We start from the raw sequence: 15,715 nt of genomic DNA on the forward strand, positions 1-15,715 counted from the left end.
ATCCCTTCTAATAGCAACTGTGAATGGATCTGAAATTAAAGCAGATAATAAAAGCAACAGAAGGCAACCCTGCTTTGTCTCCTCAAGTCAATAAAATAGTACAAGTATACTTATCATCTCTGTGCTAAGGTAAACTTTTGTTGAATCATGATCCTGTTTTTAACTGTAACCAGGGCTTTTTTTCAGCTGGAACGCAGTGGAACGGAGTTCCAGTACCTCTTGAAAATGGTCACATGGCTGGTGGCCCCGCCCCCTGATCTCCAGACAGAGGGGAGTTTAGATTGCCCTCCATGCTGCTGCGGCTCGGATGGCAATCTAAACTCCCCTCTGTCTGGAGATCAGGGGGCGGGGCCACCAGCCATGTGACCATTTTTGCTGAGGGTGATTTAAACTTTTAAAAACTCCCTTGTTCCAGCTGACCCAGTGACATCATAGGTCCTGGGAGCGTGCGTGCACTTTGCACATGCTCATCTGGCACCTCCTGCCAAGAGTTGCACCCTGTGGTGGCAACCCACTGAGTTCCACCACCTCTTTTCCCAGAAAAAAGCCCTGACTGTAACTATTTATTTTTTAAAATTAAAAGTCCGGTTTTTGTGAGGATTTGCATCAACAAATATATGTTGGGCTGTGTAATTAGAGGTGACTCCACTTAAAAGAAGAGCCACTTAAGTTGGAGTAAGGTTCTGTGAGATAGAGGATGGCTTCAACTTTTGCTGAGCAGAGTAGCTTTATCCACATTGGTGTTGTTACAGGAGGTGGCTCAGGCCAGGCCTTGATGCGAGGGAATACCCTGTTTACATTTTTTATGAGAGGGGGTAGCATATGGCAGTGGACAGAGCCTAACACTTCATCTACCTGCCACTTTCCCCCTGCAACTTCTCTTTCAGTTGCTTTCCTTGTTTGACCAGGCCAAGGACATCGGCTAGGTAAAAATGAACCTGACAGAGGAGGCAGCAAAATTGTAGAAGACATGGAGAGGTCTAAAACTTCCTCCTAGCTACTAGCTCTCCTTAGGAAATGGAGGGAAACCCCTGTTTTGCCATCAAGAATTCATCTAAGTTGAAATATTTTCCTTGGACAAATCCAGACACCTTGGAGAGCAAAACACTACTCACTGGAAGTAGGGGAGGCATTTCCGGTTGGTTAGAACCCACTTTCACACATGGATAACTCTTCTTCCTTTTGTGTATGTGTTTGAATGCTTAGGATTGCCAACCTCTAGGTGTGGGGTGGAGTTCTTCTGGAATTACAACTGATCTCCAGGGGAAAATTCAGTTCCCCTGGAGGAAATGGCAGCTTTGGAGAGTAGACTCTATAGTAGCACATCTCTACTGAGCCCCCTCCCCAGTGAATGCCTCCAATTCTCTAGAAATTTCCCAAGCCGGCAAAACGAGACTCTACATTTTTCTCTGCCTTACCTACATGGTACTCAAGGCAGAGTATACAGCTCTCTTATCCTCCATTTCATGCTCACAATAATGCTGAGATGTAAGGACTACAGTTGCCAACTGGCCAGGAGACAAATGTCCTGCCCTTTTGTGCGGCAATGGTAGCAGCAGCTTTTCATGGCATGTTAGTAAATAACATCACCTGCTGTTTGCTGCACTCAAACTGTCATTAAAGCCTGAGGGACCAGTGTAAAAGTTGCCAGCCCTAGTAGGTACTAACACAAGGTCCCCCACAAATTTTATGGCAGGTTAGGGATTTAGACCTGGGTCTCCTCAGTCCTAGTCAATGCTCTAATCATACTACCCCACTCGTACGGGGAGCGGGAGCTTATTGTAGAAACAAGTGCAGCCGCAGCTGAAAAACAATTTGAGAGCCACCAGCCTCAATAATGAAACTGAAGAAAAATTAACACACAAACTAATAAAGGGCAATAGTGCAGCTGATAACTGGAATATGAATGTTATCTAACCAGGCAGTTTGTAAATTGTTTTTCAAAGGGTAATGTGAAATTACCAGGTAGGGGATAAAGTACACTCAGTATTAAATTGCTTGACTGCCATCAATTTTAAAGGATTAGATAAGGAGACAAAATACAGTTGACAAAATGCCATAGTTCTGTTATAGGACCTATCGTGCAATTAAGGTATTTGAAGGACTAAAGTGCGATAGATATATAGGTAAAGGGGATTGCTGCATGTTTACCAGTCAAAGCAATGAAACTTTCAATCAGTGGAGTTGTAAAAAGTCAAAATAACTTCATGAATTATTCTCTGTTAGAAATCCTGTATATCAGGGATCCCCAGCTTTGTTGAGCCTTTGGGAGGGTATAATAGCACAAAATGGCTGCCATTGAGGGTAGGGTATAATAGCACAAAATGGCTGTCATACCTAATTACAAAATGGCTACCACAGAGGCTGAGGACAATCACAAAAATTTGGGGATGTCTCGACTCGAGTCTAGCATCCTCCGATGATCAAGGCAGCTGTTTCTGAATGGGAATGTCTTCTGGACTGCTCTGAAACATCTCCTACTTCGATGAGATATAGAAAAACCAAGACTGGCTCTTTGCTTTAGGGAACAGATGTCCCAAGGAAGAAGTGATAGTGACAAAACACATTTGCAGTACCAACAGTGTGGTAGCACCTGCCACTGAAACAATATTATCAAAAACCTGCACAGCAATCAGAAGCCTGGGCAAAAATTCTTTGGCGGGGCACTAGGAAAGGTGTCAGTGGGTGCCATGGCAGTTATGGAGGTCATTTTGGTGACCCCTGGGTTATATTTAGTGTTGCCAGATGGCTTCCCCACGAACAGATGGGGGCCCTGGCACACTTTTTTTTTCTTTGCAGGTGTTCAAAGCACAAGTGCATTCCTGGCCCCAGTGGGTGCCACGTCCATGACATCATCGCTGGAGAGTAAGTGGCCAGGCAGTAGGCTAGCTGGCCAGCCACTCCCTGGGTGCAAGGCAGGCTGGGTGTTCAGGTGAGTGGACCAGGTGCTTGTCATGTAGCAGGCAGGGCAGTTGGGTGCGCAGGCTAGCTGCTTGCTCCCTGGATGCGCAACAGGATGGAGAATTGGACGAGTGGTCCAGGTGATTGCCACACAGCAGGCTGGGAGGTTGGGCATGAGGGCTGGCTGCTCCTCAGTCATGCAGCAGGCCAGGCAGGCGAGCAGGCTGGCCACTCCCCAGTGTGCAGCAGACCAGCCTGCTTACCTCCCTGGGCACACCCCAGGCACTTGCACCCAAGTTTCCAGTTTTTCAACTTTGTTTTCCCCGGACAGTCTGGCCAAAAACTGGACTGTCCAGGGGGAAACAGGACCCTTGGCAACCTAGCTATACTGTAACAAAATCATTCAGGAAAACATTTTATAAAGGAAGGGTATGTGTGTGGATTATACCGCAGTGTGTAATCCGCATTGAGTCTCAATAAGAAAAGTGGACTATATATTAAGTAAGTAAAAATCTGTTAAATAAGATAACTTTGGTGAAAGATAATATGGAAAATAACAAGTGCATCTATCTATCCCACTTCTATCTCATATTTAATTATATAGATATTTATACCCTGCTTTTCTTCCCAATGTAGATCGAAAGAAACTTACAACATCATCCTCCCCTCCTCCATTTTCACCCAGATTTTGATCAGCTCAGTCCTTTACGGGGTGCTGCAGTGTTTGGTTTATATACCTTGAAACCATGTATTTTGATTGACTGTCAAAAATTGTTTCTAGCCAGGGAGACGGTTAACAACATTTTAATAAAGCATTTTAATAAAGCAGCATATCTAAAATATTTTTCATTCATCTCAAACCCATTCCGCTTCTTCTCTGCTTCAACAATGTTATTTCTAAAATGGCTGTTCTGCTCATTTCTGGCCTGCCTTTTACAACCTGTAGCTATTGAAAGTGCAAGTAAAACAGCCAACTACAAACGTTGGCAATATAACAATGTCTGGGTTACTACAGAAGTAGATCACGTACTGGATAGGTTACTGGAGGAATTTGAGATAGCACTCCAAGCCAATTAATGCAAACAACACAATGATGAAAAACAAGACAATTTCAAAATCGATGGTTGTTGGGGGTTTTCCGGGCTGTATTGCCGTGGTCTTGGCATTGTAGTTCCTGACGTTTCGCCAGCAGCTGTGGCTGGCATCTTCAGAGGTGTAGCACCAAAAGACAGAGATCTTTTGGTGCTACACCTCTGAAGATGCCAGCCACAGCTGCTGGTGAAACGTCAGGAACTACAATGCCAAGACCACGGCAATACAGCCCGGAAAACCCCCAACAACCATCGTTCTCCGGCCGTGAAAGCCTTCGACAATACAATTTCAAAATCTTTTGTTAGAAGATGTCAAGGCTATTTGCTGTATAAAGCTGATCTGATCTTTGTTTTGTTTGGAGAGAGAGCAAGTTCCAATAACTGATCAGATCTTATAGTAACCAAACACATTACTTATTAACAGACTCAAAGTTGCTTCAGAAGGGACAAAGATGGAAAGAAACAAAGCAGAGTATTCTTTCCTGTCACCATCTGAATGCTTCCCCACACCTCCACCTCAAGGGTGTTTTTTGGGGGTGAGGGATGGGGGTGGAGAGCAGGGCTGGATTTGAAAAAGTAAGCCTAGCTCTGGCCTGCTCTTTGTCAAGGCAATGACTTCAGTGACAGTTGGGGAGTCCAGGTCTCCTCTGTTGCCCACTGAGGGAATGTTTTAAAAAGTGGTATCACATCTGGTTAATACCTTTCAATTTATGATTTTAACACAGAGTTATGTCTAAATTATTACAAATTATTATACACATTAAATATTATACTCGCACAACATAATCGCCACATAAACAGCAAAATTCTCCATGTGTGTTTTGGCAGCTCAATTTGGCTCCTGCCCAGGAATGTGCAGATCTTGGGTCTGCTTAGCTAGGGGGCAATCTGCCCAAATGTCTGTTCTGTGAGGAGTATAGTAGAATGGCCATTTACTGATGACCAAAAGAGAACACTACCTCTCAAAATGGGAAACAAAATTGCACAAAATTTGTCCATGCTGATTTACATTCATAGATGCAAATTAACATATAGTTAGTGTTAGGGCTTTTTTTCAGCAGGAACGTGGTGGAGCGGAGTTCTGGCACCCGTTGAAAATGGTCACATGGGTGGGTGGCCCTGCCCCTGATCTCCAGACAGAGGGGAGTTTAGATTGCCCTCCGCACCAGGGAAATAAATGGCTAATTTTAAGCAAGACTTGCAAGACAAAACTCATAACTTTGAAAGAAATGATCAAACAGAAATTTCAATATATACCAACCATCAGTGGCTACTAGAGCCCCTTGCAGTTCCTTCCACCATGACATAAGGTAGTGCCTCTCTATTATAGGATTATCTGGAATGGATCCTACCACTCCACCGAGCAGCATTTTCTTTTAATTTACTTATTAAAACATTTAACTTCACCTTTCCTTTTAGTTCAGATTTCTTCCAAATTCTCTTCCATTGGAAGAAAAGCTACTGATGGGGGAAGGCTGGAGGAAGACTACTTAGAGTGTGGTTGGACCTACCTCACTGCGGATATATGGTACATGCAGAGAACAAGCTGTTATAGGCAATGGCTAGACTGCTTAAGGAAACTTAAAATTGTTGCAAGTAAATGGGAATGGAGTTACACCCACGTGATCTTCAAGTTTATAAATTACTTTATATATCTTGATGCCTCTCAGTGGACTGTGCTCAGTTCAAACAGGCTATTGAACTTCAGACACAAGATACTGCTAGAGTGAGTATCACTTTCTTATTAGTAGGGAAATTACTGCATTTAACCTGCCATTTTTAACATCTAATGCTTAGAAGTAAGAGTTGTTATTTTTCTCTCTGCGGGAATCTGTAATTCAATCTGTTTGTGGCTCACTGTAATTAGGATTATGTAGGAAAATCTGTGAAAGATTGATGGGTGGCTCTGCTTAGTCTTAGGATTTCTACTAGATGTCTGACAGTGCAGTCCTATATCAAGATGGTAGCCATGTTAGTCTGTCTGCAGCAGTGGAAAAGAGCAAGAGTCCAGCAGCACCTATAAAACCAACCAAATTTGTGATCGGGTATGAGCTTTCAAGAGTTACAGCTCACATCTTCAGGGATCTGATACCCCTTCCTATCCAAGAAGAAGTGAACTGAAGAAGAGAGTTGTGTGTCTTATGAAAGCTTATACCTTATCACAAATTTTCTTAGTGTCATAGGTGCTACTGGACTCTTACTGTTTTCTAGTGCTGTCCTAAACAGAATTGGTGGGTAGAAAACACTGTCAAATTACAGCTGACTTACAGCAACTCCTAGGGTTTTCAAAGCAAGAGATGAAAAGAAATGTTTTGCCATCTCTTTGTATCTCTGCATAGCAACCTCGGACTTCCTTGGTGGTCTGCCATCCAAATACTAGGGCCAACACTGCTTAGCTTCTAAGATCTGATAAGATCACGCTAGCCCAGGCTATACAAATCAGGGATAAACAGAATGAAACCCTTCTAACAGAGCAATGCTAACCAAGGTTACTCCAGTCTAAGCCCGCTGAAATCAATGGGCTAAGACTAGAGTAATTCTGCTTATGATATGACTGCACTGTAAATATATTGAAGTTAGTGGGCTTAGATGGGTGTGAGGATTGCCCTGTCACAACCTCTTCTAACTTTTCTGTGAATCTCTGGCAAGGAAACCAATATAGAATCAGGAGACAAGAAATGATTATTCCATAACATTAAAAGACAGAAGTCATTTGATGTTCATATTATTAAGTCAATCATAGGTATATTTTTGGATTGTTTGTTTTTAATTGTGTTTAATGCTTAATTGATTTAAATAATTTTAGTGACAAGAATAAAGCATGTTTAGAATGTTCCAGAAGTCTTATACAATGATTCTGAAGTTTTATCTATTCTAAATTTTGAATGTAGGGTTTGAGCAGGAGATATTTTTTCTCAATTTGCCTGTGTGTACTGACACTGTTTAAGGTTTCCACACATGCCAATATATGTTAAACTTTCATAAAGGTTTTTTTCTAGTTATTAATTTTTTTTGTTTCATACCCTTACCTGTAGAGAAAGACAAATGCATTTTATAGTATCATTATCACAGAAGCAGCAACCGATGGATTATAATAGCAAAAGAATAATTAAAACAACCTTTACTTTTTCAGTTATCTTTTGGACAGATGCATAGCTCTTCTTTATTTCTTTAAAATTTTAGCTCTATAATTTATTTTCCTGCGATTGACTTAACAGTTTAAAAACCAATAAATATTATTGGTTAAAAGCACTTTTAAAATTATGATGTAAATGTATGATTAAAATACTCTCCACAGACATCTAGATGTCAACAACGACGACAACATTCAATTTATATACTGCCCTTCAGGACACTCTGAGTGCATTGTTATTGTTATCCTCATGACAATTACCCTGTGAGGCGGATGGGAGCAGAGAGTGTGTTATAATTATCCTCACAACAATCGCCCTGTGAGGTGGATGAGGAAAAGAGTGCTGAGAGAGCTGTAACTGACCCAAGGTCACTCAGCTGGCTTCAAGTGGAGGAGTAGGGAATCAAACCCGATTCTCCAGATTAGAGTCCTGCTGCTCTTAACAACTACACTCGCTCTCAGACAGCAATGGCTCCCCCCTTTGACCACCCCCATCATCAGCTCTCCAGAAGAAAACTATAGAATTTTTTTTCTTAAAGTGTGCCCTGTAACAGGGTTGATTTAAATCAAACATACATACATGTATATCTACCTGAGCCAGGTATGAGCACTGATACTTTTTTAAATGTCTCAGGAGTCTTAAAGATTTAGAAAATTTGTGAAAGACCTTCAGTATGAGAAACACATTTCCCCCCTTGTATATTTCTTTCTTTACCTCTGATCTTTGACATCACGGAAATGTCAATAGTTGATTTCAATGGCCATAGACGGGTGGATGAGGCTTACAATACAAACCTAAGCAGTGTTCCACCCTTCTAAATCTGTTGAAGTGAATAAGCTTAGGCCGTCGTCACACGGGCATCTCTTCCGTTAAATTTACAGCATATAGCATCCTACATTTTATCGGCACAGTAACGTTTCTTTGGGTCACCTAACGGCTCTTCGCACCACCAGCTGTCCACACCGAAGCACTCTGTTCTGTTCTCTCTAACCGCGCAGAAGCAGCTCCTCCCCCCCTTTTTTTATTATCCTGGCGTTTAATTCCGCTATAACGGAATAACAGCATATAAACATTCCGTTAGAGCAAAACATTACGACCCTTTTGTTTTTCCAACTTTGAAATTATATAAATAGCCCTTTGCCCGCAGAAAACTCCCTGTCTGACGTGATCCCCATCGCTGAAGACTCTGCCATGGCGATTGAGTCATTTTTACTTCAGCAGAAAGTTTGCATTGTGTTATGGCGTTATGGCGTTATAAGGACATAATAAAATAAAAAAAAGGGAGTCGCAGGAAGAAATGGATTCTGGGATTGAAGGGAGGGCATAGGACATTGCGAGGCGAAATACATCGATGTGAGGCATTCACACTGAGGCACAAAATAGCGCAGCTATCAAGCACAAAGCAAAAGAGAGAAAATCGCTACAGTGTTGGAATAAGGTGGGTGTTTGCCGGGAAATAGCGCCATTTTAGCGCTAAATAAAAGCCCGTGTGACGACGGCCTTAGAGGCATGTAACCCTGTTTAGGATTGCACTGTTATTGGATTGTGCCCCATAACTGATATATCTTTCCCCTTGCTGCCCCGGAGCAGGGGGTTAGATTAGATGACTGCCAAGTTCCTTCCCACCCAAACATTCTAATTCAGTTATCCCCATTTCTAGTTCGACCTGTCAACTGCACTGCATTGTCTCTCAGTTCCTGAGCAATTGTTGCCCAAAACCAACTGAAAGTGTGTTTACATCTGAGTGCTAGTTGCAATCAGAGGGAGACACTGGGGAGCAGGGACAACAAAATCAGCACGCACCAACCCCGCAATGTCACTTCCAACATGAACCCAGACATTGCATCATTTGTGCAACACAGTTTCCTCCCTCCTCCAACTTTGCTCCCAATGTTGGGGGGGGGGGCAGGGCAGGAAGTCTTATGCTAAAGCCACCCTGTCCATCTGATTGGTAGCCAACTAGACTTGTCTGAGCACAGACATCATGAGTTCTGTGCAGACTGCTCTGGCACAGAATCTAGCTAGTGGTTAAGAGCACGGGACTGTAACCTGGAGAGCCGGGTTTGATTCCCCACTCCTCCACAAAGCCAGCTGGGTGACCCTGGGCGAGTCACAGTTCTCTGGAGCTCTCTCAGCCCCACCCACCTCACAGGGTGATTGTTGTGGGGTAATAATAACACTTTGTAAACCGCTCTGAGTGGGCATTAAGTTGTCCTGAAGGGCAGTATATAAATTGAATGTTGTTGTTGTTGTTGTTGTTATTACTGTCTGATGCAATTTTGAAACACTCTTCAAAGGCAGCCCAAGCTGTACTGTTACATTAATCCAATTTAAATATTCTAAAGCATGTAGCACAGTGGCTGAGGATCAAACTAGATTTTATGCTTGCTATGGGTTCAATCCATGGTCTCCAATGCCATTTTAGAGAATAATTAGGCCACTGAAAGATACCGTGAGGACCCAGTCCTGATTAGAGATGGGCACGAACAGCAATACAAACTAAAAAAAGCCATGAACAGCCCAATCAGCTGTTCACCAACAAGCTGTTCGTGAGGCCCCATTCTAAACGAACAGGTGGTCGTTGCAAGCTTCGTTCCTTGCTGTTCGTCAAGACAGACAGTCTGGCACCTTCAATCAATTCCCTTGGCAACCAAAGGCAGGGACTGCCTGAACTCTGCCTGAACTCCTGCTGTTGCCCTGGAAACCTCAATCTAAGTTCAATTTAGCTTGACAGGCAGGTCTTCCTTTCAAGTGTGGAGCTCTAAATTTGTTACAAGGAAGCAAAGAGCAGGAGGGAGGGGGGCTCCCAGCTCTGGTTTTGCAGACAGTGAGGGAGAGACAGTTGCTGTTGGCATTTTTAGAGAGAGACAGGGAGAGCATTGGAGCTTGAATTTTCTTTGTGTGTGGTGAGATAGGGACCTACCTCTACAAGTTCCAGGGCTATTGCCAGGCTCTGGGGCCAAGCTATTATTTATTATTGGTACATTTCCTGCTGCCTGCTCAGGTAGGGTTTCTGGGAGTGGTGTGGTAGGGATATTGATGGCTGGAGGAGAGCCTGCTGGCCACCATGACCAACGAAAAATGAACATGTTCGTGAACAGGGCCGATTCCAGACGGGCACAAATAAAGCGAGTGCTTTCGCTTTTCCAGCAACCTCACTCGTAAAAACCCGTAATGTGCCATCCCTGCTTACCTCCGGTTCATGGCGCTGTGTTGCGCTCCAGAAGCGGACAGTGTGAACGCCGTATTGCGGGTTTGCACACTTCTGGACGCTTTGTCGCCGTGGAGAGGCCCTCCCCTTTCCCTCCTTCCTTTGCCAGCTGGCCGGCAACAATATTCCCTTAGTTTTTTTTTTAAAACCGGGAACCATTTGCGCAGTTGCACGTTTGCGCACATCGAACTGCGCAAATGCGCACAAATGCACAAAAGTTGACGCTGCATATTTGCATACCTGCACATTTGCGCATTTGTGCAAAACACGTAAAAAAAATTTTTTTAAAAAAACTGAAATGCGAACCAATGAAGGCCACCAACGTCAACTGTGACGGGGAGGAAACAACCAATCCCGGGTACCTCAGTTGGCCGTGCGAACATCCGGAAGCGGGATGGCACGGCACGCTGCGAGACAAAGCGGATGGAGACGAAACTGAACGTGTGGCCGGTAAGCGATTATTTCCGCAGAAAAACCGCAATTTCTGGCCATCTGGAATCGGCCCAGGTCATGTTTGCCAATGTTCATTGTTTGTTGTTCGTGGATGGCAATGAACAACGAACACCATGTTCATTTTTGTGTGTGTGTGTTCATGCCCATTTCTAGTCCTGATCAGGTCCGTGGCATGGTGGGACCAGCTGATCTTGTTTCCGCCCTTGCCTTTTCAAGTGCTGAAAGAGACATAGGGGCAGGGAATAATAATAATAATAACATTTGATTTATATACCACTTTATTTTACTTTATTTTAATCAGAAATTGAATATCATTATAGCAAAATAATTTTATAACTATACTCGAAGCAAAGCCCGTTGTGCAAATAAATACAACGGGCTCTAGAAAGCTGGGGCTGGGGAGGGTTGGTGTGGGGAGGGAGTGGTGGTCTGGGAAGGGCTTACAGGCAGGAGGTCCCTTGCCTAGCTCGAATGGCGCTGGGTAGTGTGGTGGGCAGCTGGCCCTTCCTGTCCCTTGCTCAGCTCAACTGGGCAGGGGAGGGTGATGGGCACCTCGCCCTTCCCATCATTTGCCTGGCTCAAGCAGTGCCGGGTAGGGCGGAGGATGGCTTGCACTTCCTGTCCCTTGTTCGGCTCAAGTGAGCTGGGTAGGGCGGCGGGTGCCTCATGATTCCTGTCCCTTGCCTGGCTCAAGCGGGCAGGGGAGGGTGGCGAGTGCCTTACTCTTCCCATCCCTTTCCCAGATCAAATGGGGCCAGGTAGGGTGGCGGGCAGCTCACCCTGCCCGTCCCTTGCTCGGCTCAAGTGGGCAGGGGAGGGTGGTGGGCGCCTCACCCTTCCCATTCCTTGCCCGGCTCAAGCGGGGCCAGGTAGGGTGGTGGCCGGCGCACTATTCCTGTCCCTTGCTTGGCTCAAGCGGGCTGGGTAGGGCAGCGGGCGCCTCGCCCTTCCCATCCCTTGCCCGGCTCAAGCAGGGCTGGGTACGGCGGCGGCGCCTTGCCATTCCTGTCCCTTGCCCAACTCAAGGAGGGCTGGGTAGGGCAGTGGGCGCCTCACAATTCCTGTCCCTTGCCCGACTCAAGCAAGCAGGGAAGGGTGGTGGGTGCCTCACCCTTCCCATCCCTTGCGCAGCTTAAATGGGGCTGGGTAGGGTAGCGGGCGGCTTGCCCTTCTCGACTCTTTCTCAGCTCAAGCGTGCAGAGGAGGGTGGCGGGCACCTCGCCCTTCTCGTACCTTGCCCAGTAGAAGCGGGGCCAGGTTGGGTGGCAGGTGCCTCACAATTCCCATCCCTTGCCTGGCTCATGCGGGCCCGGTAGGGTGGCGAGTGCCTTGCGATTCCCGTTCTTTGCCCAGCTCAAGTAGCAAGTGGAGGGCGACAGGTGCCTTGCGCTTCCCATCTGTTGCCCAGCTCAAGTGGGGCTGGGTAGGGTGGCAGGCGGCTTGCCCTTCCAGTCCCTTGCCTGGCTCAAGCGGGGCTGGGGAGAGTGGCCGGCACTCGCCAAAGCGCTCTTGCACTGGGTGCCCAGATGCATAGGAAGAGCGGCAGGGAGGAGGGCAGGTGGCAGGCCAGCCATGAAGGCTCACCTTTCATCCCTACTAGGGGCGCACAATTGCTCCTGCTCTGTGGAATCAAGGTGAGTCGTTGGAAACTCACAGAATTATATAGTAAGATAATGATATTTCACTGCAAAGTAAAGAACCAGGAAAGCCCTGGATAGGGTAGGGGGTGGCTGCTGATTTGAGAACTGGGGCAGGGAAACTATGGGGAAGCCTGACATGTGAATGCCCACTATTGCTGCAGTGTATTGATAGCCGCAGAAGTAACAGGGAAACTATACATGCCTCTCACAAGTGGAAAGCAACTTGCTCTGTTCTGCACTTTCCTTCATTCAGGCAAAAGATGGCCGTGCAACGCAAGGAGTCAGATGTGGTCAAAGCCCTGAGGAATGTCTGCAAAGCCGAAGATGTGCGCAAGGAGACTGAACTGATGATGAAGCCCTATGCCAACTGGGAGGAGTATCTGATGCCTGGCCCCATCTCCATCGCCATCCTAGGGGAGCTGGCATGCATCTCCGCAGGGCAGGGGGATTTCTCCATCAACAAGAACCCACCCACAGGGGGATTCAAATACATCAAGTACCCAGACTCGTTCCTCACGTGCCTGATGCAGGTGAGCAACAAAGGCTGGGAGGCCTTCAACATTGCGCACAAGAACATGGATCAGATCAGGCTCCTCTCCATGAGTGTCCCGGAGCAAATGAAGACCATTGTCCAAATTCTGTTCCAAGACACAGAGGTGGTGCAGGCATTGCTTCCCGGGCAACTGACCAGCATGAAATCCATTGCAGATGAATGTACCTCTTTAGCCCTGGCTGTCGAGAGCAAATTCAGTGATGTCATCCGCCTGATCCAAGAACTGCTGGAAGCCTGTTTGAGTTCCAAGAGCGGGTATGAAAAAGAGCTGGAAGAAACTAGACGGACCTTGGAAGGCGTCAAGCTCAAACAAAAAGCGGCAGAAGCAGCCAAGAAAGAGGCAGAGGAATACTACAATAGTATAAGGAAGAAAGTGGATGAAACATACCAAGATTACAGAAAGGCAATGGATAGTATTCCAGAGGGGTGGGATGCTGTAGCTATGAATTTTGTTGCAAGTCTTGCAGATAGCATGACAACTGTGCCTCGTGCAGTTGCCAACCTTACCGCTGATATGTGTAAGTACCTTATTGGGGAAAGCGAGCACAGTGGCGACGAGGCAAACGGTGGAGCTGAAGATGACCCCATAGCACTGTGTAACATTTGCTCCCACTCTGTGCAACTGGCTTCTTTGGGAAATGCTCTGAATCAGCTTGTGGATGAAGAAGGCAACATTAACATGGGCCTCCTTTACAATGAGAAAGACCAGCAAGTCAAGTCCTCTTGGACAAAAGAAACTGCCGAGCAACTTCTGGAGAAGATAAATAAAGAAAAGGAATGTAGCGTGAAAGGAATGGCGGTAGAAATATGTACTTCTGTAATTGGTGTTTGTCAGACACTGGCTGAAATAGCGACTTCTGGAAAAAAAGATGTAGATAAGAAAAGCCTGAAGGAAAAAATCAAACATCTATTGCAAAAGGTTGACCTCTTTGACAGCAAAAGCAAGTCACGCACAGGGGCACCACCCTTTGCCCCCAAGACACCCAATATGGCAAAGTACGAAGACAGTTGCCAAGGGAAAATGGCAGGATCAGTTGTGATGACCAATGCCCATTTCAAAATTGTGCAAAGTCAAGAAATGCTGAAGATCACAGAAGAAGAGTACCAGAGAAGTTTTGAAAACTTCAAGCAGCAGAATGAAGAGTTGACAGAGATACTCATTACCATGAGGGCATGTGAAACAAAGGAGATTGACTTTGATACAGCCCGGAAGATGCTGATCAAAGGCTTGGATGCCTTGGGGCGGGTGAAGGAACAGTGGGAGAAGATGGTCCGTTTCTTCCAGATGATTTCCAGCCTCATCGAGTCCTGCCTCAGCCGTCGGATTGCAGAATTTGTAACCACAGCTGGAAATGTCTGTGGAATTGCAAACTACTCCAGCAATGACTTTGTTAAAGATCTGATTTATAAGCAGGCCTTCAATGCTTCCAACGTGGCTCATTTAGTGCATATGATCTCCGAGACCTACACAGAAGTATCTTCAAACTACCTGATGGACAAGGTGAGTAGCCTTGGCAGGCTTATCTCCATGGAGCCTTCTGATCCCAAATTCCAGGCTGAGCGCCTGAAGTTGGCAGCAGGGTGTGATGATGCTCGACAAGCCATAGAGGATCTGGTCATTAAGAAAAAGAGAGAGTTTGAGAGCAACATCCGGGGCAGAGTGGAGAAAATCTCTTCTGAGCTGATGGCTGCCTTGCCAGAAGTGACCAAAACAGAGCAAAAAGCAATTGAAGATACCGTACAGAAGGGCATGAGAGACATGAGCCTGCAGGATGCCAACCAGTTTATCTAGAAGTGCTTCTCAGCTCTAAGTACTCCTCTCCTTTGAGACAAGTTGTAGCAGTGCCTAATTCATTTCTTTCTCTATTTTCAAAATTCTAGAAGGACAAACAAGATGGGATCCTTAAATGGAACTCTGGACATTTCCATAGTGGTACCATACAAAAGGGAATGAGAGACATGAGCCTGCAGGATGCCAGCCAGTTTATCTAGAAGTATATCTCAACTACAGTGAAGTTCAGTGGTGGGGGAGATGGCAGGCATCCTGTTCTGTTTCCACAACAAAGATTTTCCATGTTCAGCAACCAGATTGGTATATTCCCCCCTATGTTTCTATGTTGTCCTCTATTTGCGCACGGACTGTCAACAGTCTGTTCTATCAACAAAAATGTGCTTTATTTGAAATCTGAGGGGAAAAGGGCATTTCCTGGGCAGGACACTATAGGCAGTAGCATTGGGCCTCCATGAAGAGCTAATCAATTACTTGTCAATTACTCTTTTCATTTGTTATTGACCTCTAAAGGCCAGTCTCAGCAACAATTAGCACAACGAAAGAGAATCACCTGCCTTTTAGACAGAGGGGAGGGAATTGTTGGAGGCTCTGCAAATACAAAATAGTAAACAGTCTAGTAGCACCTTTAAGACTAACCAACTTTATTATAGCATAACCTTTCGAGAGCCACAGCTCTCTTTGTCAGTTGGTTAGTCTTAAAGGTGCTACTGGACTCTTTACTATGTTGCAACTACAGACTAACACAGCTAACTCCTCTGAATCTGCAAATACAAAGAGTTTTTAAAAGGTTGTTAAAGGTATTGTATCCAGTGTTACTCCTGCTCAGTTTTTGTTAAAAAAGAAGAAAGTCAGTCTGCCTTCTGGGGGGGGGGGGGTGGAAGGTATTGTTGGAGGGGTCTGCAAATAGGTTGAGAGTTTTTAACAGCTTTTTTTTAAAAAA

At 45.4% G+C, this 15,715-nt stretch overlaps 1 protein-coding gene across 1 annotated transcript; it reads left to right on the forward strand.

The window, feature by feature from the left end:
- The first annotated feature begins 5,685 nt into the window (after positions 1-5,685).
- LOC129326900 (uncharacterized) lies at positions 5,686-15,489 on the forward strand. The gene is made up of 2 exons (XM_054975224.1): positions 5,686-5,718; positions 12,684-15,489. The coding sequence occupies exon 2, from the start codon at positions 12,691-12,693 to the stop codon at positions 14,773-14,775; it is 2,085 nt and encodes a 694-aa protein (XP_054831199.1). The 5' UTR covers positions 5,686-5,718; positions 12,684-12,690; the 3' UTR covers positions 14,776-15,489.
- The last annotated feature ends 226 nt before the right edge of the window (positions 15,490-15,715 follow it).

Source organism: Eublepharis macularius, chromosome 4, assembly GCF_028583425.1.
Source record: "Eublepharis macularius isolate TG4126 chromosome 4, MPM_Emac_v1.0, whole genome shotgun sequence".
Lineage (NCBI taxonomy): Eukaryota > Metazoa > Chordata > Lepidosauria > Squamata > Eublepharidae > Eublepharis > Eublepharis macularius.